The following is a 15,762-nucleotide window of genomic DNA, read 5'->3' as shown; positions in this document are numbered from 1 at the left end:
CCCTACATGGGGACTATTCTGGAACCCAACCCCCACCCCAAAAAAAGTGTGGCATATCAAGAAGCTGATTAAACAGCATGATCATTACACAGGTGAACCTTGTGCTGGGAACAATATACGTTTTTGTCACACAACACAATGCCACAGATGTCTCACGTTTTGAGTGAGCGTGCAATTGGCATGTTGACTGCAGAGCTGTTGCCAGAGAATGTAGTGTTTATTTCTCTACCATAAGCTGCCAACATCGTTTTAGAGAATTTGGCAGTACGTCCAACCGGCTTCACAACCGTAGACCACATGTAACCATGCCAGCCCAGGACATCCACTTCCGGCTCCCTCACCTGTGGGATCGTCAGAGGAGGGGGGGGGGACTCATTCTAAATGACTGGGCCTGGCTCCCCAGTGGGTCGGCCTGGCTCCCCAGTGGGTGGACCTATTTCCCTCCCAGACCCACCCATGGCTGTGCCCCTGCCCAGTCATGTAAAATCCATAGATTAGGGCCTAATTTATTTATTTCAGTTGACTGATTTACTTATATGAACTGTAACTCGCGTTTATATTTTTGTTCAGTATGGTATTCATTTAAAACTAGGTTTAAAGTTTTGTGCACCAACCTTGATTTAACCCAGTTTAAGAGTTAATCCATTTTGGTGCAACCCACCCTTAATGTGTAAGTGAACGGATCAGTTTGCAGACAGACATGAGGGCAGTTTCCCATCCAGTGGAGGGAGAGGGGAACAAAAATATCCAGTGTCACAGTGGTAATATTTAAACACAACTGGAGACAGTCATTTTTGCGACAGGTTATTAGTGACACGTCAGCGCTATTGTACCTAGCAAAATAGTGTAGAAGCAATTGCTAACTAACTGTAAACAATTGTAGGAATCTTGGCTAACTGTGAGGCAAACAATTCAGTTATTTATTTAGTTAACCTATCTGATCAAAGACTAAAACTTCTAAAATATAGCTAACTAAGCCAATCACAGGTCTCTGTTTACTGTACATTATAAGGTCGTCAGGGTTAGGGTTTGGACAGGGGGAAGGCCGTCATTGTTAACCGTCAAGTTAACTGACTTGCCTCATTAAATAAAGGTTAAATAAATAAGAGGAAGGTGGGTGACGTGATTGATCGAGAGAGATGTAGGATGAGGTAGGACAGAACTCTGACTGGCATCTCTCTACTGGATGGTGCTAAGGGTTTAGAGGGGACTTATCAGGGGTTGATTATCTGGGGAGTGTAGACACTCTTACCAAGATGAAGTGTAGCAGGGGACTGCTTCTCTGGAAAATTCAGAAGAGGTATCAGTTCCGTACAAAGGGGGCAGAGTTCACCAGGGCTAAGGTGAATGAGAAAGGAGGAATGTCCTAACTACAATGATCACTAGGAACCAATCAGAATCAAATGGGACAATACGGTTAGGGACTAACATGAACTTGTCCAGTAAGAAAGGCTTGTTTTCGTGGCAAAATGGGTTCTGTTTTACTACGGTGTGCACTAATGAATACACCCCATGTCTTACCTAGAGACGTTTGTGAGTAAATGAGAGGGGTTGCTGGATAGTGGAGTTTTCTCACCATCTGAAGGATGTCTTCTATCCTCAGCTGGGCATCTGCTTCCTGCTCATCCAGAGAAAGGGTACTGCAGAAACAATTCACCTGATTGGTCAATACAGTCGTTGAAGCGATAGAGTACATGACAGTGTCATCAGCATATAGATGAATTTTACACTTATCTCATCAACGATATTGTTTTTGTAGAGAGTGAACAGTAATGGACCAAGTATAGAACCTTGTAGAACCTTGTGGGACCCTTTTAACCAACTCCAATGGCTCCGACTGGATTCCGTTGACTTAACAGCCTGACTTCTATCCTTTAGATAGTCATGAAACCAACGACAGGCATCCGATCCCAGTCCTATTAACAGCGAGTTGGTCCCCTTATGCTGATACAACAGCCTCCACTCTTCTGGGAAGGTGGCGGCAGGGTAGCCTAGTGGTTAGAGCATTGGACTAGTAACCGAAAGGTTGCAAGTTCAAATCCCCAAGCTGACAAGGTACAAAATCTGTCGTTCTGCCCCTGAACAGGCAGTTAACCCACTGTTCCTAGGCGGTCATTGAAAATAAATTTGTTCTTAACTGACTTGCCTAGTAAAATAAAGGTTAAAAAAAAAGGTACTCCACTAGATGTTGGAACATTGCTGCGGGGACTTGCTTCCATTCAGCCACGAGGGCATTAGTGAGGTTGAGCACTGATGTTAGACGATTAGTCCTGGCTCACAGTCGGCGTTCCAATTCATCCCAAAGGTGTTCAATGGGATTGAGGTCAGGGCTCTGTGTATGCCAGTCAAGTTCTTCCACACTGATATTGACAAATCATTTTTGCATGGACCTTGTTTTATGCATTGTGGCATTGTCATGCTGAAACAGAAAAGGGCCTTCCCCAAACTGTTGCCACAAAGTTAAAAGCACAGAATCGTCTAGAATGTCACACTGTAGTGTTCGGGCTAAGGGGCCTAGCCCAAACCGTGAAACTCAGCCTCAGACCATTATTCCTCCTCCACCAAACTTAGTTATGCATTGGGGCAGGTAGCGTTCTCCTGCCATCCCCCAAACCCAGATTTGTCCATCTAACTGGTGAAGTGTGATTCATCACTCCAGAGAATGTGTTTCCACTGCTCCAGAGTCCAATGGCAGCAAGCTTTACACCACTCCAGCCGACGCTTGGCATTGCGCATGGTGATCTTAGGCTTGTGTGCGGCTGCTCGGCCATGGAAACCCACGTCATAATGCTCCCGACGAACAGTTATTGTGCTGATGTTGCTTCCAGAGGCAGTTTGGAACTCGGTAGTGAGTGTTGCAACTGAGGACAGAATATTGTTACGCGCTACGCACTTAGGACTTGACGGTCCTGTTCTGATAGCTTGTGTGGCCTACCACTTCGTGGCTGAGCCGTTGTTGCTCCTAGACATTTCCACTTCACAATAACAGCACTTACAGTTGACCGGGGAAGCTCTAGCAGGGCAGACATTTTATGAACTGACGTGTTGGAAAGGTGGCATCCTATTGCAGTGCCACGTTGAAAGTCACTGAGCTCTCCATTCTACTGCCAGTGTTTGTCTATGGAGATTGCATGGCCTTGTGCTCGATTTTATATACCTGTCAGCAACGGGTGTGGCTGAAATAGCCAAATCCACTAATTTGAAGGGGTGTCCACATACTTTTATACTTTTATATATATAGTGTATGTGGCCAGTAGCTGCTTGTGTGTATGTGTGTGTGTACATGTGTTCATATTTGAGTGTGTGTGTTTGTCCATGCCTGCATGTTTGTGTGTACCTTAGTATATTAGCAGTAGCTTTTCTCTCCTGTGGCAATAGGTCTGGATCTCTGAGTATCTCCTCTAGTAGACAGATCACTCCCATCTTCAACTCACTGTTCATCTCAAAGTCCTAAACAACACACACACACACACGCACACACACACACACTTAAGAGATATTGCCCGAGAAGCCGCTGTTTGGAGGATACAGCGCATTCGGGAAGTATTCAGACCCCTTTCCTTTTTTTCCCTCAATCTACACACTTTTTTCCCCTCAATCTACACACAATACCCCATAATGACGAAGCAAAAACAGATTTTTAGAGAAATGTATTACAAATAAAAACACATACCTTACTTACATAAGATTTCAGACCCTTTGCTATGAGAATTTAGCTCAGGTGCATTCCATTGATCATCCTTGAGATGTTTCGACAACTTGATTGGAGTCCACCTGTGGTAAATTACATTAATTGGACTTGACTTGGAAAGGCACACGCCTGTCTATATAAGGTCCCACAGTTGACAGTGCATATCAGAACAAAAACCGAGCCATGAGGTCGAAGGAATTGTCTGAGAATTCAGGGGAGAAGGGCATTGGTCAGGGAGGTGACCAAGAACCAGATGGTCACTCTGACAGGGCTCTAGAGTTCCTCTGTGGAAATGGGAGAAGCTTCCAGAAGGACAACCATCTCTGCAACACTCCAAAAATCAGGCCTTCATGGTAGAGTGGCCAGATGGAAGCCACTCCTCAGTAAAAGGCACACGACAGCGCGCTTGGAGTTTGCCAAAAGGCATCTAAAGGACTCCGAGACCATGAGAAACAAGATGGAACTCTTTGGCCTGAATGCCAAGCGTCACGCCTGGAGGAAACCTGGCACTATATCCCTACGGTGAAGCATGGTGGTAGCAGCATCGTGCTGTGGGAATGTTTTCCATCGGCAGGTTCTGAGAGACTAGTCAGGATTGAGGGAAAAATGAACGGAGCAAAGTACAGAGAGATCCTTGATGAAAACCTGTTCCAGAGCGCTCAGGACCTCAGACTGGGGCAAAGGTTCACCTTCCAACAGGACAACAACCCTAAGCACGCAGCCAAAACAATACAGCAGTGGCTTCGGGACAAGTCTCTGAATGTCCTTTAGTGGCCCAGACAGGATCTGGACTTGAACCTGATCAAACATCTCTGGAGAGGCCTGAAAATAGCTGTGCAGCGATGCTCCCCATCCAACCTGACAGAGCTTGAGAGGATCTGCAGAGAGGAATGGGAGAAACTGCCCAAATACAGGTGTGCCAAGCTTGTACAGTGGCTTGCAAAAGTATACACCCCCCTTCCTTGGCATTTTTCCAATGTTGTTGCCTTACAACCTGGAATTAAAATGGATTTTGGGGGGGTTGGTAATCATTTGATTTACATGACATGCCTACCACTTTGAAGATGCAAAATATTTTTTATTGTGAAACAAACAAGAAATAAGACAAAAAATTGAGCCCCCCCCCAAAAAAGTAAATACTTTGTAGAGCCACCTTTTGCAGCAATTACAGCGGCAAATCTCTTGGATATGTCTCTATAAGCTTGGCACATCTAGCCACTGGGATTTTTTTCCCATTCTTCAAGGCAAAACTTCTTCAGTTCCTTCAAGTTGGATGGGTTCAGCTGGTGTACAGCAATCTTTAAGTTATACTCAAATGGATTGAGGTCTGGGCTTTGACTAGGCCATTTCGAGACATTTACATGTTTCCACTTAAACCACTTGAGTGTTGCTTTGGCAGTATGGTTAGGGTCATTGTCCTGATAGAAGGTGAACCTCCGTCCCAGTCTCAAATATAATATATAATATAATATTATTATTATTATTATTATAAATATCTAGAAGACTGAAACAGGTTTCCCTCAAGAATATCCCTGTATTTAGCATCATCCATCATTCCTACAATTCTGACCAGTTTCCCAGTCCCTGCTGATGAAACATATCCCCACAGCATGATGCTGCCACCACCATGCTTCACTGTGGGGATGGTGCTCTCAGGGTGATGAGAGGTGTTGGGTTTGCGCCAGACATAGCATCTTCCTTGATGGCCAAAAGGATCAATTTTAGTCTCATCTGACCTGAGTACCTTCTTCCATATGTTTGGCGAGTCTCAAAAATGCCTTTTGGCGAACACCAAACGTGTTCGCTTATTTATTTCTTTAAGTAATGGCTTTTTTTCTGGCTACTCTTCCATAACGCCCAGCTCTGTGGAGTGTACGGCTTAAAGTGGTCCTATGGACAGATACTCCAATCTCCGCTGTGGAGCTTTGCAGCTCCTTTCAGGGTTATCTTTGGTCCCTTTGTTTCCTCTCTGATTAATGACCTCTTTGCATGGTCTGTGCAATTTGGTGGCTGGCCCTCACTTGGCAGGTTTATTGTGGTGCCCTATTCTTTCCATTTTTTATCATGGATTTAATGGTGCTCCGTGGGATGTTCAAAGTTTCAGATACTTTTTATAACACAACCCTGATCTGTACTTCTCCACAACTTTGACCCTGACCTGTTTGGAATGCTCCTTGGTCTTCATAGTGCCACTTGCTTGGTGGTGCCCCTTGCTTAGTGGTGTTGCAGACTCTGGGGCCTTTCAGAACAGGTGTTCCAATACTGAGATCATGTGACACTTAGAGTGCACACGGGTGGACTTTATTTCAAGAATTATGTGACTTCTGAAGATAATTGTTTGCACCATATCTTTTTAGGGGCTTCATAGCAAAGGGGGTGAATACATATGTACGCACCACTTCTACGTTTTTGATTTTTTTTGAATTTTTTAAACAAGTTATTTTCTACATTTCACTTCACCAATTTGGACTATTTTGTGTATGTCCACTACATGAAATCCAAATAAAAATTCATTTAAATTACAGGTTGCAATGAAACAAAATAGGAAAAATGCCAAGGGGGTGAATACTTTTGCAAGGCACTGTAGTGTCATACCCAAGAAGTACCGAGGCTGTAATCGATGCCAAAGGTGCTTCAACAAAGTACTGAGTAAGGGGTCTGAATACTTATGTAAATGTGACATATATTTTTTGGGTGCAAACATTTATGAAACCAGTTTTTACTTAGTCATTATGGGATATTGTGTGTAGATTATTTTAATAAGGCTGTAACCTAACAAAATGTGGAAAAAGTCAGGTAATCTGAATACTTTCCAAAGGTACTGTACATACACAGTGTGTACAGACCTGGGAGTGTTTTGAGACCCAGTGTCGAAGTACGTTGAGGACTCTGTTAGTAGCTGCTCTTCTGATGATAAACTCCTTATCACATGTCCTCTCTGAGTTATTAAACACTGGTGGAGAGAGGAGAACAATTAGTGTGTGTGCTTGCTTGTGTGTGTGTGTGTGTGTGTGTGTGTGTGTGTGTGTGTGTGTGTGTGTGTGTGTGTGTGTGTGTGTGTGTGTGTGTGTGTGTGTGTGTGTGTGTGTGTGTGTGTGTGTGTGTGTGTGTGTGTGTGTGTGTACCTGGGGGAGAGCCATGTCCTGCTGCAGCTGTAGCAATAGCAAAGGCTGAGGCAGGAGAAACAGAACAACGAGAGTTCTCCCCTGATTGAACTAGAGAGAGAAAGTGAAATAGAGAGACAGAGAGAGAAAAAGAGAAAAGTTATCCATTCACAAGCACACACAGCATTTCCACCTTGTGCTAACAGAATGTTCACAGTCCCAACATTTCTTTCACCGTCTGAGACAATCTACAATATTCAGTCCAATACTGTCACCTTGTCTCAGCTGCCCTACATATGGGCTGCTTTAATGTCATCCAAACAGCATTAAGCTAAATCCAAGAAAAACTGTTACCAGTCTGACCACACACACACACACACACACACACACACACACACACACACACACACACACACACACACACAGAGCTCCTCTGGCTCTGAAGCTCCGACCAGTGACTTGGGCTTGTTTAAATGAAGTGTGAGTCACAGGGAAATAATCCTATGTGAATCTGGCCTCACTAAACATTCACACCTCTGAGGTTATGTACCACTGGAATGAAAGCTAACCCAAACACACTTCAGCCCACCTTGAACAAAAAAGGGAATCAGGTAATTAACTCTAAGATTTGTTAATGCAAAAACATATGCCTTACCTAAAAACACTTCAACATTTGACTATCCAGGGAAATAAAGAAAAATGTGCTTTTGTCCTGAAAATAAATTCAGATCAATGCAGACACAGACTTCTCCTTTTCTTTATTTTCCTGGGATAGTCACCTGTTGAAGTGTCCTTGGGTAAGGAATACTTTTTGGAATATATAATGGGGTAAAAAATGATTTAGTCAGCCACCAATTGTGCAAGTTCTCCCACTTTTAAAAGATGAGAGAGGCCTGCAATTTTCATCCTAGGTGCGTGCACTTCAACTATGACAGACAAAATGAGGGAAAATAAATACAGAAAATCACATTGTAGGATTTTTAATGACAGAGGGAATGGAAATGAGGAGATTTTGAATTTGTATTTATTCTGGATTCCCATTAGCTGTTGCCAAGCAGCTACTCTTCCTGGGGTCCAGCAAAATTAAGGCAGTTATACATTTGAAAAACATTACAATACAATCATAACAGATTTCACAACATATTAAGTGTGGTCCCTCAGGCCTCTACTCTGCTACCACTTATCTATAACACAAAATCCATGTGTACATGTGTCTATAGTGCGCATGTCATTGTGTGTTTGTATGCATTTGTCTATGTTTGTGTTGTTTCACAGTCTCCACTGTTCCATAAGGTGTATTTTTATATGTTTTTAAAATCAAATTTTACTGCTGGCATGAGTTACATTGATGTGGAATAGAGTTCCATGTAGTCATGGCAATATGTAGGACTGTGCACCTCCCATCGTCTGTTCTGGACTTGGGGACTGTGAAGAGACCTCTGGTGGCATGTCTTGTGGGGTATGCATGTGTGTCTGAGCTGTGTGCCATTAGTTCAAACAGACAGCACGGTGCATTCAAAGTGTCAATACCTCTCACAAATACAAGTAGTGAAGTCAATCTCTCCTCCACTTTCAGCCAGGAGAGATTGACATGTATATCATTAATGTTAGCTCTCTGTGTACATTCAAGGGCCAGGCGTGGTGCCCTGTTCTGAGCCATTGCACTTTTCCTAAGTCCCTCTTTGTCATACCTGACCACACAACTGAACAGTAGTCCAGGTGCGACAAAACTAGGGCCTGTAGGACCTACCTTGTTGATTGTGCTGTTAAGGCAGAGCAGCTCTTTATAATGGACAGACTCAATATCCTAACTACTGTTGTATCAATATGTTTGAAACATGACAGTTTACAATCCAGGGTTACTCCAAACAGTTTATTCTCCTCAACTTGCTCAATTTCCACATTATTAATTCCAAGATTTAGTTGAGGCTTAGGGTTTAGTGTATGATTTATCCCAAATGCAACGCTTTTAGTTTTTGAAAGATTTAGGACTAACTTATTCCTTGCCACCCATTATGAAACGAACTGCAGGTCTTTGTTAAATGTTTGTTAAGTGTTGTTGATTTGTATAGTGTTGAGATGCACTATTGTAAAGTGGCTGTTCCACTGGATGTCATAAGGTGAATGCACCGCTCTGGATAAGAGCGTCTGCTAAATGACTTAAATGTAATGTAAATGTTGAGTCATCCGCATATTAGACACACTGGCTTTACACAAAGGCCTAGACATCTGCCCTGACGAATTCCTGATATTATACCTGGATTTTGTGGGAGAGGCTTCCAATAAAGAACACCCTCTGTGTTCTGTTAGACAGGTAACTCTTTATTCATTGTCCACAATATAGCAGGGGGTTTGAAGCTATAACTTTCATGGGTCAACCTGTCACCAGAGGGCGGCAGAGCCCGTCCTAGAGACATTAATGACCCTCAGGTGTGTCCTATTACTCATTATGATTTCCCTGTTAAAAGAGGTGTGTTTTCTGGTTTTCTTTGCAGAAGCTTGAATTGTAAAGTGTGTGTTTGTTTCCTGAGTGAGTTCTCGAGACTTAGTGATTGTTGTTTTTTCCCAGTGTACTGTGAAAAAGTCCTGCGGCTACTGTTTATCCAGTAGTCCTGCGGCTACTGTTTATCAGTAAAGTAATTATGTTTATCCTTAAGCACTGATTCCTTGTCTGGTCTCGTCTCTGCACCTGGGTCCAACCTCACCACGTCACAATAACACATATGTTTTTCCAGCAACAGACTACGATCGATAATGTCAAAAGCTGCACTTTTTTCCGGTTCCGGGTTGGAGCGAGCGGTCGCATTCGCACTTCGCTCTGCAGGTTGTATAACTTTTTCATTACATTTCATTATAGTACAACGGTTGATTTGTCTAATCTTAGCAATTCTTCTTAGCTAGCTACATAGCCGTCCTTGTATCAGAGATAATTGCATAATTATCGTATTTCGTCGCCCTAACGTAGCCTTCACTGCTATTCGCCCAGGAGCTAGCAACGCTAGCTAACGCACACGGATTAGCATCACTGTAGTGCTATTCACTCAACTGAACGACTTGATTAGTCTAGTGTTAGCTAGCTACATAGCTGTCTTTGTTTCCAAGATAATTGTGTAGTTTAGTGTGTGTAGCCTTGGAGTGATTATCTTAATTCACTGAGGGTCGCTAGCCAGCTATTTGTCGTCCTTAACGTAGGAGACTCTGCTAGCTAGCCAACAGCTAACAGCTAGCCAACGTCTACTGTTTCGAATTCAACAACCCGGTCAGGTAGTTTCACATTTTCATTTCATTTCATTTCAACGGTTTGATTTGTTTGATCGTAGCTAGCTACATAGCTAGCTACATAGCCGTCTTTGTTTCAAAGATAATTGTGTAGTCTAGAGCGATTTCCTAGGTTAGCTAGCCAGCTATTGTCGTTCTTTTAACGCAACGTAACGTAAACAACACTGCTAGCTAGCCAGCTAGCCCCCGAATAGTAGCACTGTAGAAACTACTACACTCAACGGAACGACTTGATTAGTGTAGTGTCAACAACGCAGCTACTGCCAGCTAGCCTACTTTAGCAGTACTGTATCATTTTAATCATTTTAGTCAATAAGATTCTTGCTACGTAAGCTTAACTTTCTGAACATTCGAGACGTGTAGTCCACTTGTCATTCCAATCTCCTTGCATTAGCGTAGCCTTTTCTGTAGCCTGTCAACTATGTGTCTGTCTATCCCTGTTCTCTCCTCTCTGCACAGACCATACAAACGCTCCACACCGCGTGGCCGCGACCACCCTACTCTGGTGGTCCCAGCGCGTACGACCCACGTGGAGTTCCAGGTCTCCGGTAGCCTCTGGAACTGCCGATCTGCGGCCAACAAGGCAGAGTTCATCTCAGCCTATGCCTCCCTCCAGTCCCTTGACTTCTTGGCACTGACGGAAACATGGATCACCACAGATAACACTGCTACTCCTACTGCTCTCTCCTCGTCCGCCCACGTGTTCTCGCACACCCGAGAGCTTCTGGTCAGCGGGGTGGTGGCACCGGGATCCTCATCTCTCCCAAGTGGTCTTTCTCTCTTTCTCCCCTTACCCATCTGTCTATCGCCTCCTTTGAATTCCATGCTGTCACAGTTACCAGCCCTTTCAAGCTTAACATCCTTATCATTTATCGCCCTCCAGGTTCCCTCGGAGAGTTCATCAATGAGCTTGATGCCTTGATAAGCTCCTTTCCTGAGGACGGCTCACCTCTCACAGTTCTGGGCGACTTTAACCTCCCCCGTCTACCTTTGACTCATTCCTCTCTGCCTCCTTCTTTCCACTCCTCTCCTCTTTTGACCTCACCCTCTCACCTTCCCCCTACTCACAAGGCAGGCAATACGCTTGACCTCATCTTTACTAGATGCTGTTCTTCCACTAACCTCATTGCAACTCCCCTCCAAGTCTCCGACCACTACCTTGTATCCTTTTCCCTCTCGCTCTCATCCAACACTTCCCACACTGCCCCTACTCGGATGGTATCGCGCCGTCCCAACCTTCGCTCTCTCTCCCCCGCTACTCTCTCCTCTTCCATCCTATCATCTCTTCCCTCTGCTCAAACTTTCTCCAACCTATCTCCTGATTCTGCCTCCTCAACCCTCCTCTCCTCCCTTACTGCATCCTTTGACTCTCTATGTCCCCTATCCTCCAGGCCGGCTCGGTCCTCCCCTCCCGCTCCGTGGCTCGACGACTCATTTCGAGCTCACAGAACAGGGCTCCGGGCAGCCGAGCGGAAATGGAGGAAAACTCGCCTCCCTGCGGACCTGGCATCCTTTCACTCCCTCCTCTCTACATTTTCCTCCTCTGTCTCTGCTGCTAAAGCCACTTTCTACCATTCTAAATTCCAAGCATCTGCCTCTAACCCTAGGAAGCTCTTTGCCACCTTCTCCTCCCTCCTGAATCCTCCCCCTCCTCCCTCTCTGCAGATGACTTCGTCAACCATTTTGAAAAGAAGGTCGACGACATCCGATCCTCGTTTGCTAAGTCAAACGACACCGCTGGTTCTGCTCACACTGCCCTACCCTATGCTCTGACCTCTTTCTCCCCTCTCTCTCCAGATGAAATCTCGCGTCTTGTGACGGCCGGCCGCCCAACAACCTGCCCGCTTGACCCTATCCCCTCCTCTCTTCTCCAGACCATTTCCGGAGACCTTCTCCTTACCTCACCTCGCTCATCAACTCATCCCTGACCGCTGGCTACGTCCCTCCCGTCTTCAAGAGAGCGAGAGTTGCACCCTTCTGAAAAAACCTACACTCGATCCCTCCGATGTCAACAACTACAGACCAGTATCCCTTCTCTCTTTTCTCTCCAAAACTCTTGAGCGTGCCGTCCTTGGCCAGCTCTACCGCTATCTCTCTCAGAATGACCTTCTTGATCCAAATCAGTCAGGTTTCAAGACTAGTCATTCAACTGAGACTGCTCTTCTCTGTATCACGGAGGCGCTCCGCACTGCTAAAGCTAACTCTCTCTCCTCTGCTCTCATCCTTCTAGACCTATCGGCTGCCTTCGATACTGTGAACCATCAGATCCTCCTCTCCACCCTCTCCGAGTTGGGCATCTCCGGCGCGGCCCACGCTTGGATTGCGTCCTACCTGACAGGTCGCTCCTACCAGGTGGCGTGGCGAGAATCTGTCTCCTCACCACGCGCTCTCACCACTGGTGTCCCCCAGGGCTCTGTTCTAGGCCCTCTCTTATTCTCGCTATACACCAAGTCACTTGGCTCTGTCATAACCTCACATGGTCTCTCCTATCATTGCTATGCAGACGACACACAATTAATCTTCTCCTTTCCCCCTTCTGATGACCAGGTGGCGAATCGCATCTCTGCATGTCTGGCAGACATATCAGTGTGGATGACGGATCACCACCTCAAGCTGAACCTCAGCAAGACGGAGCTCCTCTTCCTCCCGGGGAAGGACTGCCCGTTCCATGATCTCGCCATCACGGTTGACAACTCCATTGTGTCCTCCTCCCAGAGCGCTAAGAACCTTGGCGTGATCCTGGACAACACCCTGACGTTCTCAACTAACATCAAGGCGGTGTCCCGTTCCTGTAGGTTCATGCTCTACAACATCCGCAGAGTACGACCCTGCCTCACACAGGAAGCGGCGCAGGTCCTAATCCAGGCACTTGTCATCTCCCGTCTTGATTACTGCAACTCGCTGTTGGCTGGGCTCCCTGCCTGTGCCATTAAACCCCTACAACTCATCCAGAACGCCGCAGCCCGTCTGGTGTTCAACCTTCCCAAGTTCTCGCACGTCACCCCGCTCCTCCGCTCTCTCCACTGGCTTCCAGTTGAAGCTCGCATCCGCTACAAGACCATGGTGCTTGCCTACGGAGCTGTGAGGGGAACGGCACCTCAGTACCTCCAGGCTCTGATCAGGCCCTACACCCAAACAAGGGCACTGCGTTCATCCACCTCTGGCCTGCTCGCCTCCCTACCACTGAGGAAGTACAGTTCCCGCTCAGCCCAGTCAAAACTGTTCGCTGCTCTGGCCCCCAATGGTGGAACAAACTCCCTCACGACGCCAGGACAGCGGAGTCAATCACCACCTTCCGGAGACACCTGAAACCCCACCTCTTCAAGGAATACCTAGGATAGGGTAAGTAAGGGTAAGTAATCCTTCTCACCCCCCAAAAAAAAAATATTTAGATGCAAGTGGCTGTTCCACTGGATGCCATAAGGTGTAAGTAAGTGCTTGTTGAATGTCTGTCCCTATAAGCGTGCTGAAATTCTGTTGTCAATTTGTTTACAGTGAAATAGCGTTGTATCTGGTCAAACACTTTTTTTTTCCTAAAAGTTTGCTAAGGGTTGGTAACATATTGATTGGCTATTTGAGCCAGTTAAGGGGGCTTTACTATTCTTAGGTAGGGGAATAACTTTTGCTTCCCTCCAGGCCTGAGGGCACACACTGTTTACTAGGCTTAAATTGCAACATCGTTCACTATTATCCTCAGTCCTTTTCCATCCAAGTTATTAGACCCCGGTGGCTTGTCTTTGTTGATTAGACAAATTGTTTCACCTCTTCTACATTTCACAGAATTCAAAATTACAATGCTTGTCTTTCAAAATTTGGTCAGATATACTTGGGTGTGTTGTGTCAGAATGTTTTGCTGGCGTGTTATGCCTAAGTTTGCTAATCTTGCCAATGAAAAAAATCATTAAAGTAGTTGGCAATATCAATGGATTTTGTGATGAATGAGCCATCTGATTCAATGAATAATGGAGTGGAGTTTGCCTTATTACCCTAAAATTTATTGAAGGTGCTCCAAAGCTTTTGACTATTATTCTTTGTCATTCATCTTTGTTTCATAGTGTAGTTTCTCCTTTCAAATAAGGAAATAATAAGGAAGCAGAGCATAAAGGAGTGACCAAAGTTGTCTGGAAGAGAAAGGGATGAGGAGGAAAGAGTAGGGTAGAGAGTCAATGATTGGATTTTCCATTTGGGGGAGGGGGACACACCAGCAGAATATGTTTGTATTTTCTAGTTTATTTGAAAATACCACCTCTTCAAATACTCAGTATTCAAATATAGTTTATATAGGATTTTCAACTAAAAGGCAACTATTTTCTTGGATATTCCACTACAGGTCTCAGAAAACCAAATAGGATTTTTAAGTACTGTATTTTGAATACTTCTCAAACTTACCAAATAATATTTGAAAGTATTTGAATATACAATATTAGTCAAACGTTTGGACACACCTACTCATTCAAGGGTTGTTCTTTACTTTTACTATTTTCTACATTGTAGAATAATAGTGAAGACATAAACTATGAAATAACACATATGGAATCAAGTAGTAACCAAAAAAGTGTGAAACAATTTGATATATTTTAGATTCTTCAAAGTAGCCTTGACAGCTTTGCACACTCTTGACATTCTCTCAACCAGCTTCGACTGGAAGGCTTTTCATGCTGAGCACTTGTTGGCTGTTTTTCCTTCACCCTGCGGTCTAAATCATCCCAAACCATCTCAATTGGGTTGCGGTCGGGGGGGTTTTGGAGGCCAGGTCATCTGATGCAGCACTCCATCACTGTCCTTCTTGGTCAAATAGCCCTTACACAGCCTGGAGGTGTGTTGGGTCATTGTCCTGTTGAAATACAAATGATAGTCCCACTTGAATTGTAAAGTGTGTGTTTGTTTCCTGAGTGAGTTCTCGAGACTTAGTGATTGTTGTTTTTTCCCAGTGTACTGTGAAAAAGTCCTGCGGCCACCAGATGGGATGGCATCTCGCTGCAGAATGTTGCGGTAGCCATGCTTGTTAAGCGTGCCTTGAACTCTAAATAAATCACAGATAGTGTCACCAGCAAAGCACCCCTACACCATCACACCTACATGCTTCATGGTGGGAACTACACATGCAGAGAACATCCCTTCACCTACTCTATGTCTCACAAAGCCAGGGCGGTTCGATCCAAAAATAGGAAATGTGGACTCATCAGACGAAATAACAAATTTCCATCGGTCAAATATTCATTGCTCGTGTTTCTTGGCTCAAGCAAGCCTCTTATTCTTATCGATGTCCTTTAGTAGTGGTTTCTTTGCAGCAGTTAGACAATGAAGGTCTGATTCACATTGTGCCCTCTGAACATTTGATGTTGAGATGTGTCTGTTACTTGATCTTTGTTGAATAATTTATTTGGGCTGCAATTTCTGAGGCTGATAACTCTAATGAACGTATTCTCTGCAGAAGAGGTTCCTTTCCTGTGAGAGCCAGTTTTATTATAGAGCTTGATGGTTTTAGTGCGACTGCACTTGAAGAAACTTTGAAAGTTCTTGAAATTTTCCGGATTGACTGAACTTCATGTCTTAAAGTAATGATGGACTGTCATTTCCCTTTGCTAATTTGAACTGTTCAAAATGGACTTGGTCTTTTACCAGATAGGGCTATTTTCTATATACCACTCCTACCTTGTCACAACACAACTAATTGGCTCAAACGCA

At 44.7% G+C, this 15,762-nt stretch overlaps 1 protein-coding gene across 1 annotated transcript in view; it reads right to left on the bottom strand.

The window, feature by feature from the left end:
• rasgrf2b (Ras protein-specific guanine nucleotide-releasing factor 2b) overlaps window positions 1-15,762 on the bottom strand; it is a 164,994-nt gene that overhangs the window by 29,677 nt on the left and 119,555 nt on the right. Inside the window, exons 19-22 of the mRNA XM_052461900.1 lie at window positions 6,817-6,906; window positions 6,538-6,644; window positions 3,338-3,450; window positions 1,577-1,640 (exon numbers count right to left, since the gene is read on the bottom strand). Of these exons, the coding sequence (XP_052317860.1) occupies window positions 1,577-1,640; window positions 3,338-3,450; window positions 6,538-6,644; window positions 6,817-6,906 (374 nt within the window). The remainder of the gene's footprint in view (window positions 1-1,576; window positions 1,641-3,337; window positions 3,451-6,537; window positions 6,645-6,816; window positions 6,907-15,762) is intronic.

Source organism: Oncorhynchus keta, chromosome 14 (assembly GCF_023373465.1).
Source record: "Oncorhynchus keta strain PuntledgeMale-10-30-2019 chromosome 14, Oket_V2, whole genome shotgun sequence".
NCBI lineage: Eukaryota > Metazoa > Chordata > Actinopteri > Salmoniformes > Salmonidae > Oncorhynchus > Oncorhynchus keta.
The sequence above is the reverse complement of the archived record's forward strand: the minus strand, read 5'-3'. Positions and strand labels throughout refer to the sequence as shown.